Raw genomic sequence first — 14,930 nt, 5'->3', positions numbered from 1 at the left:
CGATAATTGGATAGTTACTATTAAATTTTGGTATCCACATTAGAAAAGGGCCACTGAAACAATGAGGAATGTGTATCAAAAATGATTGTTCATAGCTTCATGTTAAGTACCTTCTTCATCAGGTAAGAAGGGCCAGCACTGCTGATCTTTATTCTTAGGCACAGCACAGCAGTCTCTGGGTGAGACCCCATGTCACAGAAGGCTAAGTGGGAAGCTCAAGTTAACATGCCTGAGATTACAAATTAGTGGGTGGAAGGGCCCTGGCCGGTGTGACTTGGAGCATTGTCACATGTACCAAAATTTGGGGGTTCAACTCCAGGTCAGGGCACATAATCTAGGTTGTGGCTCCAAACCCTGGTCAGGATGGATTTGGGAGGCAACCAGTCATTTCCCTCTCTAAAATTAATAAGTTTTTAAGAAAATTTTTTATAAAAATGCAGGTTCTACCTCCAAAGCTTGTTGACAGCATCTCCCCATGTTTCTGCTTTCTCCCCTGGCTGCACCAGTTTTTTTTTCATTAAAGTGATTGTACCTACCTCATAGTTCTGGAGAGACCTGGGATAACAGGAATTCCTTGCACAATTCCAAACGTCAGTAGGAGGGAATACTGACACTTCACTGAGTTGAAATACTTGGGTTAAAGAGAAAAGATAAAGGAAAGCACAGTATGCAGAACAACTGAAAATTAAGTGGCAAATTGGGATATAAATAGCAAATAGTTATCCAAACTAATACAATTACAAATATACACTATAGCAACATAAGTGTTAACATGGCCTAATGGACTGCTGGCTTTTTAAAACAAATGTTTTAATATAGTAAAAACAGCTTAAAAAAAAACATTTTAAAAGAACAATCTAATAATAAAATTAGAAGGCCTTCACATATATATGTGCTGGCCTTGTGTTCATTTTTATATGAAATAAAACTAGTTACATCCATCTTTAAGTTTCTGATGCTTGGTTTGCTCTTCGCAAACTGTAAATAAGATGTACTGCATATTGGGGCGTGAACAGAGTGGGCATGCTCATTAATGCTTGTTGGCATGTGATGTTATTTCCCTTCTCCCTAAGGTCCCAGGAACACAGCTACCACCCCTGGTTTGGCCTAAATCTTGGATTCCTCAAAACTATTCCTGCCAACCTTCACGATCAGGCAGCAGCTTTGGTTTCACACTTCGATTGTTTACCAAGCACACTTGCTATGCTGTTTAAACAGTTTCATTGTTCTTAAAGTTACTCTGTGGCCACTGAAAGCATACTTAGTTCCATGGCTGGCTGTCTAACTCACCCTTTTAATGGTTCTGCATCAACCAGAAGCCAGAATTGGGTGTAAAGGCTCTCTAATCCCTTCTATGTTGGAGAATTTTAGGAAAAGACTGTGCCCACTGACAAATCATCTAAAAAAATTTTTTTTAAAGATTGTATTTATTTTTAGAGAGGGGAAGACAGGGAGAAAGAGGAGAGAAATACCAATGTGAGAGACTCTAACACTGATTGGTTGCTTCTCACGGATGCCCTGACCCAGTTACGTGCCCTGACCAGGAGTCAACCAGTGTGACCTTTTGCTATGTGAGACGATGCCCACATCAATCAGAGCTGAGCACAACTTTTTAAAAATCCTAATTGTCACTGTGTTGCACAATGAGAAAAGTTTTTTTAAAAAAATCTGAAGTTTCTGTTAACTTTTTTTTTTTTTTTTTTTGCTTCTCAGTTAAAAATGATAAGGAGAGAACCACATGCAAAATTCTACTATTTTTTTCAAATAATAAGATAAAGTTTATTTAGAAAATTACAGGGGTAGTCGTGGCTGGTGTGGCTCAGTGGACTGAGTGCCAGCCTGCAAACCAAAGGGTCACCAATTCATTCCCAGTCAGGGCACATGCCTGTGTTGTGGGCCTGGTCCCCAGTAATGGGGCAGGTGAGAAGCAACCACACATTGATGCATCTCTCCCTCTCCCTTCCTCTCGCTAAAAATAAATAAGTAAATAAATAATTTTTTAAAAGAAAGAAAATTACAGAGGTAGTAGAATTGAGCCAGCTGAGCTGCATGGGCTCAGGAAACACAAAGGCAGAAGAAGGGCCCTTGGAGTTTAGGAGAGACAAAGGCAAAGGTAACGTGGCTGCAGGTAAGAAGAGGAGGAAAGCAAAGGCACAGGGCTGCTTCCAAGAGGCAGAATGCGCCCACGTGCAATTTTAAAACCACCTTTTGGAAAAGATAAACACTAATTAAAATGAAAGAACTCAAAATAATTATGTGCCTGACAAGTAGAAGATGCATACTAAACACCAAATGACTGAATTAATAAATGTCTTCAAATATTGAAGTTGGAGGATGATAAACCATGCTGACAACACTTAGCAAATGGACTGTTACTGTGAGTGCAAATTAATACAACTTTTAATGGAGTGTAAAAGGGCTCTATATCTCAGAATGCACTGTTCCCTTGCTTTCCACCCAGGAATTTTATGTACAGAAATCCATCCAAAAATATATGTATAATTTCACTGAAGCATTTTTTAAGCATTATTTGTAAGAGGAAAAACAGTACACAAGAGGAGGCTTCCATGTAGCCATTAACAAGAATGCTGCTACTAGAAGATATCCAGGATAACTTGTTAAGAGAAAAAAGCAAGTTTCAGACCCTGTATACATGATATCCTAAAGCATTCAAATGCATATATTTATATATGTAAAGAAAAACTGGATTAAAAAGTAGCAACAGTGACTACCTCTGGGGAGAGGCATTAGAAAGGATGGGAGAGGTTTTTTTCATTTCAACTTATCCTTTTCCATACCACTTGAATTTTTAAAATCATGACCATGCATTATTTTTAAATAGCTTTTAAGTATGATTTAGTAATGGCATCATGGTTTCAGGTGCTGGTTGGTGGATTAAGGCAACTGATCTGTTGTGAAACTTCTATGTTGGGAGATTCTAGCACTTTCACTAACCAGCAGAAATGGGATGGGACATATTTGTAAATTGAGAATAATGACCCAATTCCTGCCACGGGTCTGTTTGAGGGATGGGGAGCAATAATTAGCACTATTTTTAATTTTTCAAAAAATTGGAGAGGCTTTAATATGGAAAAGAAACTAATTCCAAAAAGCTCTGGAGAGAACAACTCTGGCCAATTTTGAGACAGTTTTAGCTCAAAATAAGGAAAATCTTTGGCATTAGGCTGAGGCTGGAATGGGGAAGACAGTATCTGCTTAGGAAGGAGTGTGAACTCTAGATAGACTCTTCCAGCTGTGAGATCCCACAGGTCCTTTGGCATACAGGGTTAAGTGCTCTGTGTCAGACTACCTGTGTTGATTCAAATTTCAAATTGCCACTATACAGCTGTGTGACCTTAGGTAAGGCACTTGAGTAAGCGAGTTACTTGTTTCTTTATATGCATGGTAGGGATAATGACAATACCTTATGGAGTTCTTATAAGATTGAATGAAATGGTATATGTAAAACAGCAGTTTGTGTTTTAAAAAATGTTATCATTTCTTTGCTCTCTCTCACAGAATGGATTGACACTTAACATATTAAGAGAATCTGAGAAATAATTCCTACTATTAAAACCACTTTTTAATTTTTATGCCCTTTAAATATTTATGAAAAGAGCTGAACGTTGAATTTTCAAGATTAATAGAATTAGTAGATTGGTAGAATTGCATACAAGCTGGATGGCTTTGCTTATGAAGGGAATTTTTGCAAGTTTGCTTTCCAGTTGTTGGCTCAATGCTGCCCAACAGTGGCTAATCATAGGAATGGCTAAATTTGCCTTGTCATACCAGTGTGCCCCTAGGCCAGCATGTGGGAGTCAGGCAGACAATGATGTTTGCTGTTGGCTCAGGGGTGAGAGAGTCAGCCCGTATCTTGGAAAGAAAAGGCAAATTTGTATGTCTATCAGTAACCCAGCTAAGAGGAAAGCCAAGTGCACTTTAATACGGCCTTGCCTCCTGTGTAATTTACTTAGCAAGTTTGACTTTTCCTTTTAATATGCTCAAGTTCATTTGTTGTCTAAAAACTAAGAAGCCAGTTACTGAGCTGTAATGCTATTTGTTGTGTCGTTGGCCTTCCTCCAAGGTTCCTGGAAGAAAACAGTCACATGAAAACCACTTCTGCTTTTGCCATAAAACTTGTGGAGGCTGCTGTGTTCTTACTGTCCCCTAAATAAGGTCACATGTGAAAAATTCTTTTAAATTTAGGGGCAGGAGAAAGTTTGTATCCTCTGGGGAATTCATAGCCATGCCTCCTTTATAACAAGTGTTCTGTGACTTATGGCACTCACTTCTCTGCCCCAGCTGCTGAAAAACTGCCCAGGCTTGATGGCTGATCTTAAGAACTCAACTGACTCAAATGGATAATGTAATTGCTTCTTCTCCCTTTTCTGGTCTCTCCAGCGCTGAATCCTGCTCATTCCTGAATAAGCCCTGGGAGCATCCTGCAATGCACAGTTAACACCCATTTCCATTGAATTCAGTCTGGTTTTTCCTATTGGAGATGCATTAGCCTTGCTGCCCTTCCCTGAGGGCAGGCAATAGATCTTCCAGGACAAGCAGAGCATGTTAGATTTACAAGGAACTCAGCATGCACCCAACTCTCTCCTTTTTTACACTTGTGGAAAAGGAAGCTTAAGAGTGGCAAGGTGAAGTGACTGTACAATTTTGGAATCAAACCCAGGGCAACTACCATTGTTGCCCTCGCTTCAGGTTATAACCTCCCACCTTCCAGCTTCGTAGGGAAAGGAGTTGTATTTTTAGAGGCCTCCTTGGCTTGGGCAGCCTCAGTTTTCCAGATGGTTTCTTATAGACAAGAAGGGTAGAGCCCAGGGCTTGGTTTCTGGGCACTGTCCCTGGGACTCTCTCAGGCCTAAGTTACCCCATCTGCTTCAGCTGCAGGTCCAGATCCGTACCCCAAGACAGCAGCAGGACCCAAGCCTCAGAAGGGTACAGGAGCCCTGGCCCACTGCTGAGGCAGTCCCCCGGGGAATTGGACCTTGTGCCAGCAGTGGCCATTTGACCAGTTTTATTCCAAGTGCAGTCCATGTGAAACCAGAGGGCAACCAAATCTGGGGCTTGTGCTGCCTGTCACCGTAAGCGAAGAGAGGTGCATCATTGGTTGCCTCTAACATGCCCTTAACTGGGGACCTGGCCTGCAACCCAGGCATGTGCCCCAACTGGGAATCAAACCTGCAAACTTTTGGTTTACAAGCTGGCATTCAATTCACTGAGCCACACCAGCCAGGGCCTAATTGCGCTTTTATTGATATCAGAGGCCAGCACTCTGAAAAGGTGGCAGGTAAAAAACCTTAACAGCCATCTTCCCTTGAGCTTTCAGAAGCAAATTTATATAGGGGAAACCTGGGAATTTGGGAGGAGGAAATTGCTAAGGTCTTGCAACTCACTAGCTGGTTGTAAGTTGGTGAAAGTGTTTGGCCTTGTTTAATTTTCTTGTCTTGGTTCCCCCATTCCACGTGCCCAAGAATTTTCCTACTTCTTACTATCCTGTCTCACCTGGACCCCTGCTGGCTCAGAAACTATTGTTACTTGTCCATATGAAGACAAGAACAGGAAGTACTTGAGAATTTGAGAGTAAGCATTTAGAAAATTTTATAGCAATTTGACATTGTAACATTCAAGCAATTTTCTTTTTTTTTTAACGATTTCATTTTTATTGCATTTTACAAAAAGTTACCAGCAAGGTAAAAACAAAACAACGACAACCTGATCCTACTTCATTGATGCCTTAGGAAGCACTGCTCCTAACACCCTTTTCCAGCCTGCAGTGGGCTTGGGATGCTCCCCAAGAGCTGTGGGCATGTTAATTTCTCCTTTGGACAGCAGGGGGCGACAGAAACATAGGTAATCTGTCCTTCCCCAAACGTGGCCAGCTTCTTAGAGCAGTCTCCATTTGACCCTTCTGGATGCTGGGACACTGGAGAAAGGCAGTCTTTCTTCTTCCTGTTTTGCCTCAGCTGAGAGCAAATTCACCAGGGAGACCATCCAGGAGGGTCGTCTACATAGAGATGGCAGAAAAGTGAGTCTCTCTGCCAGGGGCCTTTTCCCTAAGGAAGTATGGTTTTGTGGCTTGGGCTATATAGCACAAGGCTTTGAAACAGGTTCTCTGGGTTTGAATCCTGGCTCCTCCTAAGTTGCTGGGAGGTTTTGGAATCTCTTGGAAAGCCCAGTTTCCTCAACTGTAAAGGAACCATTTTAATGCTACCTAACCCGTGGGGCTCTTAGGGAACTAAGTGCGTATTAAGGCAGACGGAAAGTAAATTAGATCATTGTCCGAATATTGATAACTTAAGGTTTTTTCAGGCATGAAGTTTTAAGGTTATCATTTAACCTACCTACTATTATCACATTTTTTAAATTATGAAATAAAAAGTCTGTTACCACATGCTGTTATACCATGTTCCTTAAAAAAAAATTGTTTCTCCTCCCTCTGGTTCATTTATTTAAAGCTTTCACCTCGTTTTAACTTTATCACTAGTCATTTGATACAAAATGGTTCCCTAAAGTCTTCCCTAATATTGGGAATCCTGATATTATTTAAACCTCAAATAGGGCGCAGAGAGCAAGACCTGTATTACTGTTTACACACGCGATAACAAACTTAGAAAGGTTAAATACCTAGATTTAGGCCACAGAAGTAGTTTCCTAAATCCTTTTGATTCTAAGTGATATGCTAAAATTATATCATCTAGGCCTCTTAATGGGTGGTGGGTGAGAAGCTACTACTAATACACTAAAAGGACATATTTAAATATGAAAAGTTACCACATTCTAAAAAGTTGAAAGTGCGGCAAGGACAGGAACTCTTGATAATACTGTAATTTTTAAGAAATGCGGACTGGTTCTGACGTGAAGATAGGGCTCAAACACTTGGAAGGGCCTCAGAGAAAACCCAAGCTGGTAAAACCACCGCACTCACTGACTGGCAGATTCCACCCGACACAGTTGTCTCCCACGTGTCTTACAGGAAACGCAGAAGGCACGAGGAATAAAGGAAGCCAAGGACGGGTTGGGGGAAAGGTAAAAACAGCAGATAGGGCTTCCGTGACAGCCCGAGAGAGCACGAAGGCTGGGGCGGTATGGAGGGTACTCTTGAGCCGATCTGGCGGGCAACGAGGTCTGAGAAAAGACCTGGAAACAGTATGGGGGAGGCGTTGGTCATGGGAGCGGGCTACTCGCGGGCCCCACCCTGGGCAGCTCCCCAATCTCTTTGCTCCTATAGTTCGAGTAGGGTATTGGGGAAGAGAGAGCTGAGTGAAGAGAAGACGCTAGAGTAAGAAGGGTGCACACGGCTCGGAATCTGAGGACGTGGATCTGCGGAGGGCCGCACCTGCAAGCACTCCGAGCTGCCGTAGCCCCGCCCCTCTACGCGTGGCGCTGGTGACGCTGGGCGCGCGGACCTCTCTCCAGACGGAGGTCGCTCCGGTCTGAACGGTCCGACCGTGCTGCGCGTGCGTGGTAGGGAGGGGAAGTGAGGCGGTTTCCTCGGCGCCTTTTCCGGCGGCAGCGGCGGCAGAGCTGGGAGGAGGAGGTGGCAGCCGGGAGCCCGCGCTCGGGGTGGCGGCTGGAGGTAACCCCCCGGGCCGAGCTGGGAAGGCGGGCCACCTCGTCCGCCGCTTTCCTCCTGCGCTCCAACGGTAACTCTCTTTTCCTTCTCTGTGTCTCTGCAGGCAGCGCACCGAGTTCCCGCGAGGATCAATGACCTGACGAGCCGCCGGAGCCTCGCTGCCTCGGGTAGTTTGGGTCGGTGGTGAGCCCGGTAGTCGCGGACCGGAGGGTCGCAGTCTCCCGCGACGTTAAGAGGAGAGGGCTGAGGAGCGGGAACCGCAGCCGCGCTCGCGCGGCGCCTGCTGGGGGAAGGGCAGTTCCGGGCCGGGCCGCGCCTCAGCAGGGCGGCGGCTCCGGGCGCAGACTCAGGGCCCCGGCGGCGGCGGCGACTGGAGGAAGCAAGTTGTGCGGTCGGTGATGCCCGAGTGAGCGGCGGGCCCCGGCCTCTGCCCCGAGGAGGCAACTCCCACGCAGGCCGCACGGGCGCCCTCGCGGCTGGGAGGCTTCGTTTCGGTTTCGCGGCGTCGGCGGCGTTGTCGGCTGAGGGGACGCGGGACACCTGAATGCCCCCGGCCCCGGCTCCTCCGACGCGATGGGGAAGGTGCTGTCCAAGATCTTCGGGAACAAGGAAATGCGGATCCTCATGCTGGGCCTGGACGCGGCCGGCAAGACAACCATCCTGTACAAGTTGAAGCTGGGCCAGTCGGTGACCACCATCCCCACCGTGGGCTTCAACGTGGAGACGGTGACTTACAAAAATGTCAAGTTCAACGTGTGGGATGTGGGCGGCCAGGACAAGATCCGGCCGCTCTGGCGGCATTACTACACCGGGACCCAGGGTCTGATCTTCGTTGTGGACTGCGCCGACCGCGACCGCATCGACGAGGCCCGCCAGGAGCTGCACCGCATTATCAATGACCGGGAGATGAGGGACGCCATAATCCTCATCTTCGCCAACAAGCAGGACCTGCCTGATGCCATGAAACCCCACGAGATCCAGGAGAAACTGGGCCTGACCCGGATTCGGGACAGGAACTGGTATGTGCAGCCCTCCTGTGCCACCTCGGGGGACGGACTCTATGAGGGGCTCACATGGTTAACCTCTAACTACAAATCCTAATGAGCGTTCTCCACCCATCCCCCGGAAGGAGAGAAATCAAAAACCCATTCATAGGATTATCGCCACCATCACCTCTTTCAATGGCCACTCTCTTTTGAATTTGAACTCTGGAGTTACTGTTCTACAATTTGGGAGGGTTAGGGGGTTTCCTTTTTGTTCGTTTCTTTTTCTTCTTTCTTTTTGCTTTGCGTTAGGATGATCTGATCTGACATTTGACATGAACACAAAGTGTTAGATACTTTTGTTAACTTCCAGCAAATGGGATGGGGAAAATATAGCAGTTCTTGGTAAAGTCCTTTATAATAATGGTATGATTTTTTTATTTCAGGAGAATCTTTTTCCCCCCCAATGTATGCTTTTTTTCCCCTTTTTGCCCATTTTTGTTATCACTTGCTGTAGATGGCTTATTTTGCATTCATGCAGACTGTGTTGCAAGTCTGTTTCATCTAGTAAACTGAAAATTATTGCTTAATCAAACTGCCGTTTGTCTTTTATATTTAAGGCCTTTTCCCCTCCCTTATGAGTTCTTTCACTTAGTATATTTCAAATGTGACCTTTAATATCTAAGACCAATATAGTAAACTTAGCCCACAGTGGCAAATAATGAGTAATACCATTGTAATATGTTCCGATTGCACATCAATATGTTAAAAAGGCAATATAAAAGGTTCTTTGAAATGCCAGCTATTAAGTCCTGAAACACACATCATGCATGAGTAGGGTTAAATCTCAAGTTCCCCATTACATAGCTAACTTACACCATGTAAAAATATGAAAGTGTGACCAGCCAAGAACCTATTTTTTCACTGCAAAGTTGACAACTTTGCCGTGTTTTGCCTTTTTTAACTTTAAAAAGACTCTTTCCAAAAAATAGAGCAATAATGGTATATCTGCACACAGTTAAAATATTTGTAGATATTTTAAGTGATTTTTGGGCAAAACTGGAGTATATACTTTACCATGTTTCAAATGTCTAAGATCAATAGTTTTAAAATTACTAGGATGTTTACTTTGTTCATTAATAAAGCATTTAACAATTCAAATTGTATGCACCTTTTACCTAGTTGGAAAAATATACATTCCTGTTTTTACATTACAGCAACTGATTGAAGATAAAAGTCTTTTTTATAGATGAGTGATCCACACCTCCATTAATAAGAACACTGGAAAAGATGTTTTATAAAAAAAAGATACTTAGTACTGTTTGTAGGATTAACTCATCCAAATAGTCAGATATCCTGTTGGTTCAGTAATATACCATCTCCTTTAAGGAAGGAAATGTGATGAATGAATGACGTGTAGACATGAGGAATGAAAATTACAGGGGAAGTAGGGTGAAGAGAAAGAACCTACAGATGACAATGAATGTAAACTTAACTTTTCTTCAAGGGTAAGCAGTGTGCTCGCTTGGTCATATCTAGATCCTAACAAGGTTACTTGTTCAGCTGGTTAGCACCAGTAACTAGATTTCTGAGACCACTATGATAATACTTTGAACCAAATATTAATGCCTGATAAAGGATTGTGAAGCAGCATGTGGTTCTTAAATAGCCTTAAGGATTAAGTTTAGAGATCCTCAAGGAATTAAAGTTAGGGAATTTCAGAAATGTAGACTGCAAAGGCAGTATGCAGGAAAAAATGTGGGTTTTATGAGGGTGTTTGAGAACAAATTGAGCGGGATATCATGGTATATAGTTGGACAGTATTGGTCCTTCGTGCTTTGGCCATATTGTATGATGGAGCTTTTACCAAAGATGTATGAAAAGCAAAGGCTATAAGAAATTAACTATTCAAAGTAAAACTCTCAACAAAACATTTTACTTAAAGCAGATGAGCAAAGGTGCTATGCTGCAGACTCCTGATGGTACAGAGAGATTTTTGAATTAAAAATGCAACAAAAGTATAAAATTCTTAGTTTCACTCTAGTAGAAATATCTCTAGAAATGAAGCTGGCAGACACATCTAAGAACACTTTAGTTGCTTTTAAGATTCCCAAGGCTCTACCATAAATATAATTCTTAGTGTTTCAAATTATTACATTAAGGTACATACATCGGTAATACAAATATCAATGCTATAATAACATCCTGAAACAAGACAAGCACAAAGGTATAAATGCCTAAACTGGAGGAAACTTGAAACCCTCGTGTTAATTCTAAATGTAGTATTTCTAACTTATGAGAGTTAGAGTGATAGGCAGCCATTTTTTTGTGTCTTAATGGGGCATAGTTAAAATTTTATACATCAAGTGATTGCTGTTGAATGTTGCAGGTGAGATGTGGTTATTTTTAGTTTATTTGAAATGTTTAATAACAAGGGGGTGGAGGGGGAAACAAATATTTGAAATTTGGAAAATCCTATACCTTTTGGTAAGAAATTGTAATTTTCACTTACATTTTTTTAAGGATATAAAAGGCTGATAATTGATGTAGTTAAATTGAACCATAACTGTTGCTGATCTTGGGGCAGGAAATTATATAGCCTGCAGAGAAAATTATAATCTAAGAATTTAAAAACTGAGATCCTGAAGTTTTTGTTTAATTGCATCAATTTCTGTATTCATGTGAATTTATAAACTGCAGTACATTTTGAATGAGGTTAATCTTGTCTAATATAAGTAAATGGGTCTGTAGACTGCCCCAAACTAAAAAGTACAGTACCTGGAATTGTGTTCTTAATGGTTGTAGTGTTGGTAAAGCACTAATATGCAGAAAATAAAGGAATTACACAGTGCAGTTTCTCACGTTATGTTGCTCCTTTGAACTAGATTAAGTGGGACATGTGGTGTGTTGGGCCATGTTATTCTCCAGGGACATAAGGTATAAAGTGACTTAATGTGGTAGTCACCTAACTTTTTTAAAAACAAAGAATTTTGTTCTTGTAATGCTAGCTCGATAAGGAAGTTTTGCCCTGGTTTAGTTCCACCAAACTTACCTGATTTTATGATAATTTAGGAGACAAAAACAGTTGAAAGATAAGTTTTAGAAAATAAAGTTGTCTAGCAGTTTTCATTCTAGTTTTTTCAAAATCACAATCTTAGCATATTTAGGAGTACAGAATTTTTTGTCTGTAAAGAACTGGCCTGGCAAGTCATCTCAATCCTTAACAACTGACTTGGATTTTAAAGTTGGACTTGTTGCTTGTCTGATAAAGACAGAACTAGACATTTAGAAAGAAAATAGTAGATGAAGAATAACTTTGATAAGAGGGTTCTTAAGACATTTCCTTTGCTGTAAGCATTTCCTCTTGTATTGGCACTTACTGTACTTTGATTTTAGAATGTCTTACTGTGATCTCTAGTGTGATTTAGACCCCCACATTAATGTTATTAACATATTTAGTATTGTGATTTACTAATGGCTATCAAGTATCAATTTATCAGTGATAGCAGTAGAAACTATTTTACTGTTCAGTAGGTTATGTTTTAATATAAATTTAGAAATACAGTAGCCATAATCTGAAAGGTGGTGGTGCTTACTAAATTCCTCAATACCTTGCCCAGTATATATCAGTGATGGTAAGGCAAATTTTGTTTTGTTTTTTTAATAGATGAAAATTGTTAAACCACTCATAGCAATAAAAAATAACTTTTAAGCCCAACTAATCACTGAGAATAATGTATTTGGAGTATAACATTAAATAGAAACAGCTTTTTGCTTTATTTTAAATGGTAAAGACAAAGTATGAAAGATTACAATATTAGGAAATATATCAAAAGGGTATACTGGGAAATGGAGTCGTAGATGAGACAAAGTAACTTTTCCCTGATTTGCTAAACTTCAAAGTTGCCAGACTGGATTAGTGAGTTGAATGGGTACAGAATACAGACCAAAGAGATCAAAGAGGCAGAACAGGTCTGTGGAGAGGTTGAGGAATGACGATTGGAATTTGTTATTAAATAAGCTAAAGTAATGGCGAACTTCCAAGGAATTAATAAGAGAATACTTCATATTATGAGACAGTAAGAAAATGCTTTTATTTTGAACCTTTTTTTCCTTTAAAATGTTTTATGGCTAGAAACAATTTAAAAATGAAAGTATTTGTCAGTCTTGTTCTCTCATACCTTTTCATTTGTTAAATTATTTCATTAGGATACTATATATTTCTTCCATAGTATTTGTTTTATAAGTGTGAGTGTAAATTTATTAAGCACCTACTGATATACTTGAGATACATCAGTGAAAAAATACCTGCCTTCATAGAACTTATCTTGGTGGTGGTGGGCAGGGATGGGATGTGGGGACAAAGATCAAATGATAGATGAAAATGTTAGGTGATATACTATGTATTATATACTATGTTCTATATATATGGGGACTGGCAGGAATGTGTTCAGAGAAGGCCTCATTGGGAAAGTGACATTTGAACAAATATTTAAAGGGAGAAAAATTAGTATCAGGAATTGACATAGTAACAAGAAGATAATATATATAGTAAGCAGGGGTGGGGAAATCATGGGCAAGGATAAATCTGGCTGCAGCCTGTTTTTCTTTAATTTTTTTGAAACTTTAAGACATCTTATTTTACTGTCATTTTCTTTTTCTTTTTATTGTATTTTTCCATTACCATTTATTCTTACATCCCCTCCCACCCCACCCCCACAATCATCACGCTGTTGTCCATGTCCATGAGTCCTTTTCCTCTTTTGCTTAATCCCTCTGCCCCCTAAATTCCCCCATAGCTGTCAAAAAACAAATGTGAATATGCAATAGAGACAGTATTTAGCCTGAAAAGCCTAAAATATTTATTATCTGGCTCATGATGAAAAATGCTTGTTGACTGCAGATCTAAAGCCCAATTTTTAAAAAATATTAATATATAGGACATCTAACAATTCAAAGTAAAACGCTTGTTAAATGAATGAGTTAAAAAACTTTAGGATTCAGTGGTAAATATAATTTACTACATTTGAACATTTAGGGATCCTTCAAACATTTTATTGAGTAGTCTAACTGAGATTTTCTTTTTCCCTAAATTAGTTTAAATGTATAAAGTCATAGTTTTTTCAGTTTAAATTTTAACATCTCTTAAAATTTTATGAATCATTTTATTAAAAATATTTTCCTTATTTTTTGGTAGTTTTGCTGGTCTTTGGGTATAAGTTAAATGTGCTTCTGTGTTAAAGTGCTTCCAGATAACCTAGATTAGTTTGGAATAAGTTCAGATATTGAACTGTGGCTTTTATTCAGTTGGTATTACTGTATTCAAGTCCTGAGTCCAATATTTTATATTATGAAACTTTGTAGGAGGAAGTGTTTTATTGACTTGAAAACTAATGTGTTACATGACATTTGGTTTCTTCTGGTATTATTCCTGTAACCAATATAAACTAGAAAAAATAATTTACACATGAATTATTTCTTCCCTAGAGTTATATACTACTTACATAGTAGGGTGTGGGAATACATCATTCTTAAAAGAGAAACTAAACAAATAATTTAGCAAGACTAATGAAAGTATGTTTTATAGAGGACATTCACTAGTGGGCTTTAAAAAATAAAAACACTTGTAGTTCACAGAAAGACCTATGTGAATCTGGTTATTCATGACTATAAAAGCTGTTTCCCATTACACCTGAATGGACTGGCCTAAGAAGATCAGAGCATATGAGAGGGGAAAAAAGTTTGTTATGGGAGTTATAAAAGCAGGGATTTGAATCTTTGAAGTTTGTTCTAATGTGGCAAACCAAAGTGCTTTCTCTTTTTATTTCTAAAAGTTAGTGTTTGTGAGTAAGTCCTAAGTTGGATCTAGGCCTAAAGAGATCAAATTGGGAAATATTCCAAGAATAATAAGAGCATTTTTAAATCATTTGCCATATACCAGTTTATTGCTCTAAGAATTTCATGCATATTCTCTTAATCCTCACAACTTTGGGGAAAGGGTTCCCATTTTATAGTCCAGAAAACTGAGCCTCAGGAAAGGTATATGTTAATAAGCAGCAGAGCCAGACTTTGAACTCAGGTAGTCTGTACTCTAAGTGTGATTGAGGTGAACAAGTGGTTATTAATGTACTTTGTGTGTGTGTATGTGTGTTTGCTTATAAAAAGCTTACTTTCAGTAATTTTATTATTTGATTATGAACAGATTTTGAGTCATATGATTTAAGTCATCTGTATAATGGAAAACATTGCTTTAGATTCGGTTTGAGAAATTTTTTTCCTGTAAAAGTCATGTGACTACTCAATAGATTGTGAATTTTAGATATCATACGGAAAATAGGAAAAGTTTTCACTGATCTGATTAT

At 40.2% G+C, this 14,930-nt stretch overlaps 1 protein-coding gene across 1 annotated transcript; it reads left to right on the top strand.

The window, feature by feature from the left end:
* The first annotated feature begins 7,790 nt into the window (after nt 1-7,790).
* On the top strand, nt 7,791-11,421 carry ARF6 (ADP ribosylation factor 6). The gene has a single exon (XM_037155698.2). The coding sequence runs from the start codon at nt 8,159-8,161 to the stop codon at nt 8,684-8,686; it is 528 nt and encodes a 175-aa protein (XP_037011593.1). The 5' UTR covers nt 7,791-8,158; the 3' UTR covers nt 8,687-11,421.
* The last annotated feature ends 3,509 nt before the right edge of the window (nt 11,422-14,930 follow it).

Source organism: Artibeus jamaicensis, unplaced genomic scaffold, assembly GCF_021234435.1.
Source record: "Artibeus jamaicensis isolate MK-2021 breed Jamaican fruit bat unplaced genomic scaffold, CSHL_Jam_final contig_548, whole genome shotgun sequence".
Lineage (NCBI taxonomy): Eukaryota > Metazoa > Chordata > Mammalia > Chiroptera > Phyllostomidae > Artibeus > Artibeus jamaicensis.
Note: the sequence above shows the minus strand (reverse complement) of the source record. Positions and strands in the feature narration are given on the sequence as shown.

Coding starts and splice junctions, on each gene's coding strand:
- ARF6 (XM_037155698.2), top strand. CDS start 8,159: ATGGGGAAGGTGCTGTCCAAGATCTTCGGGAACAAGGAAATGCGGATC.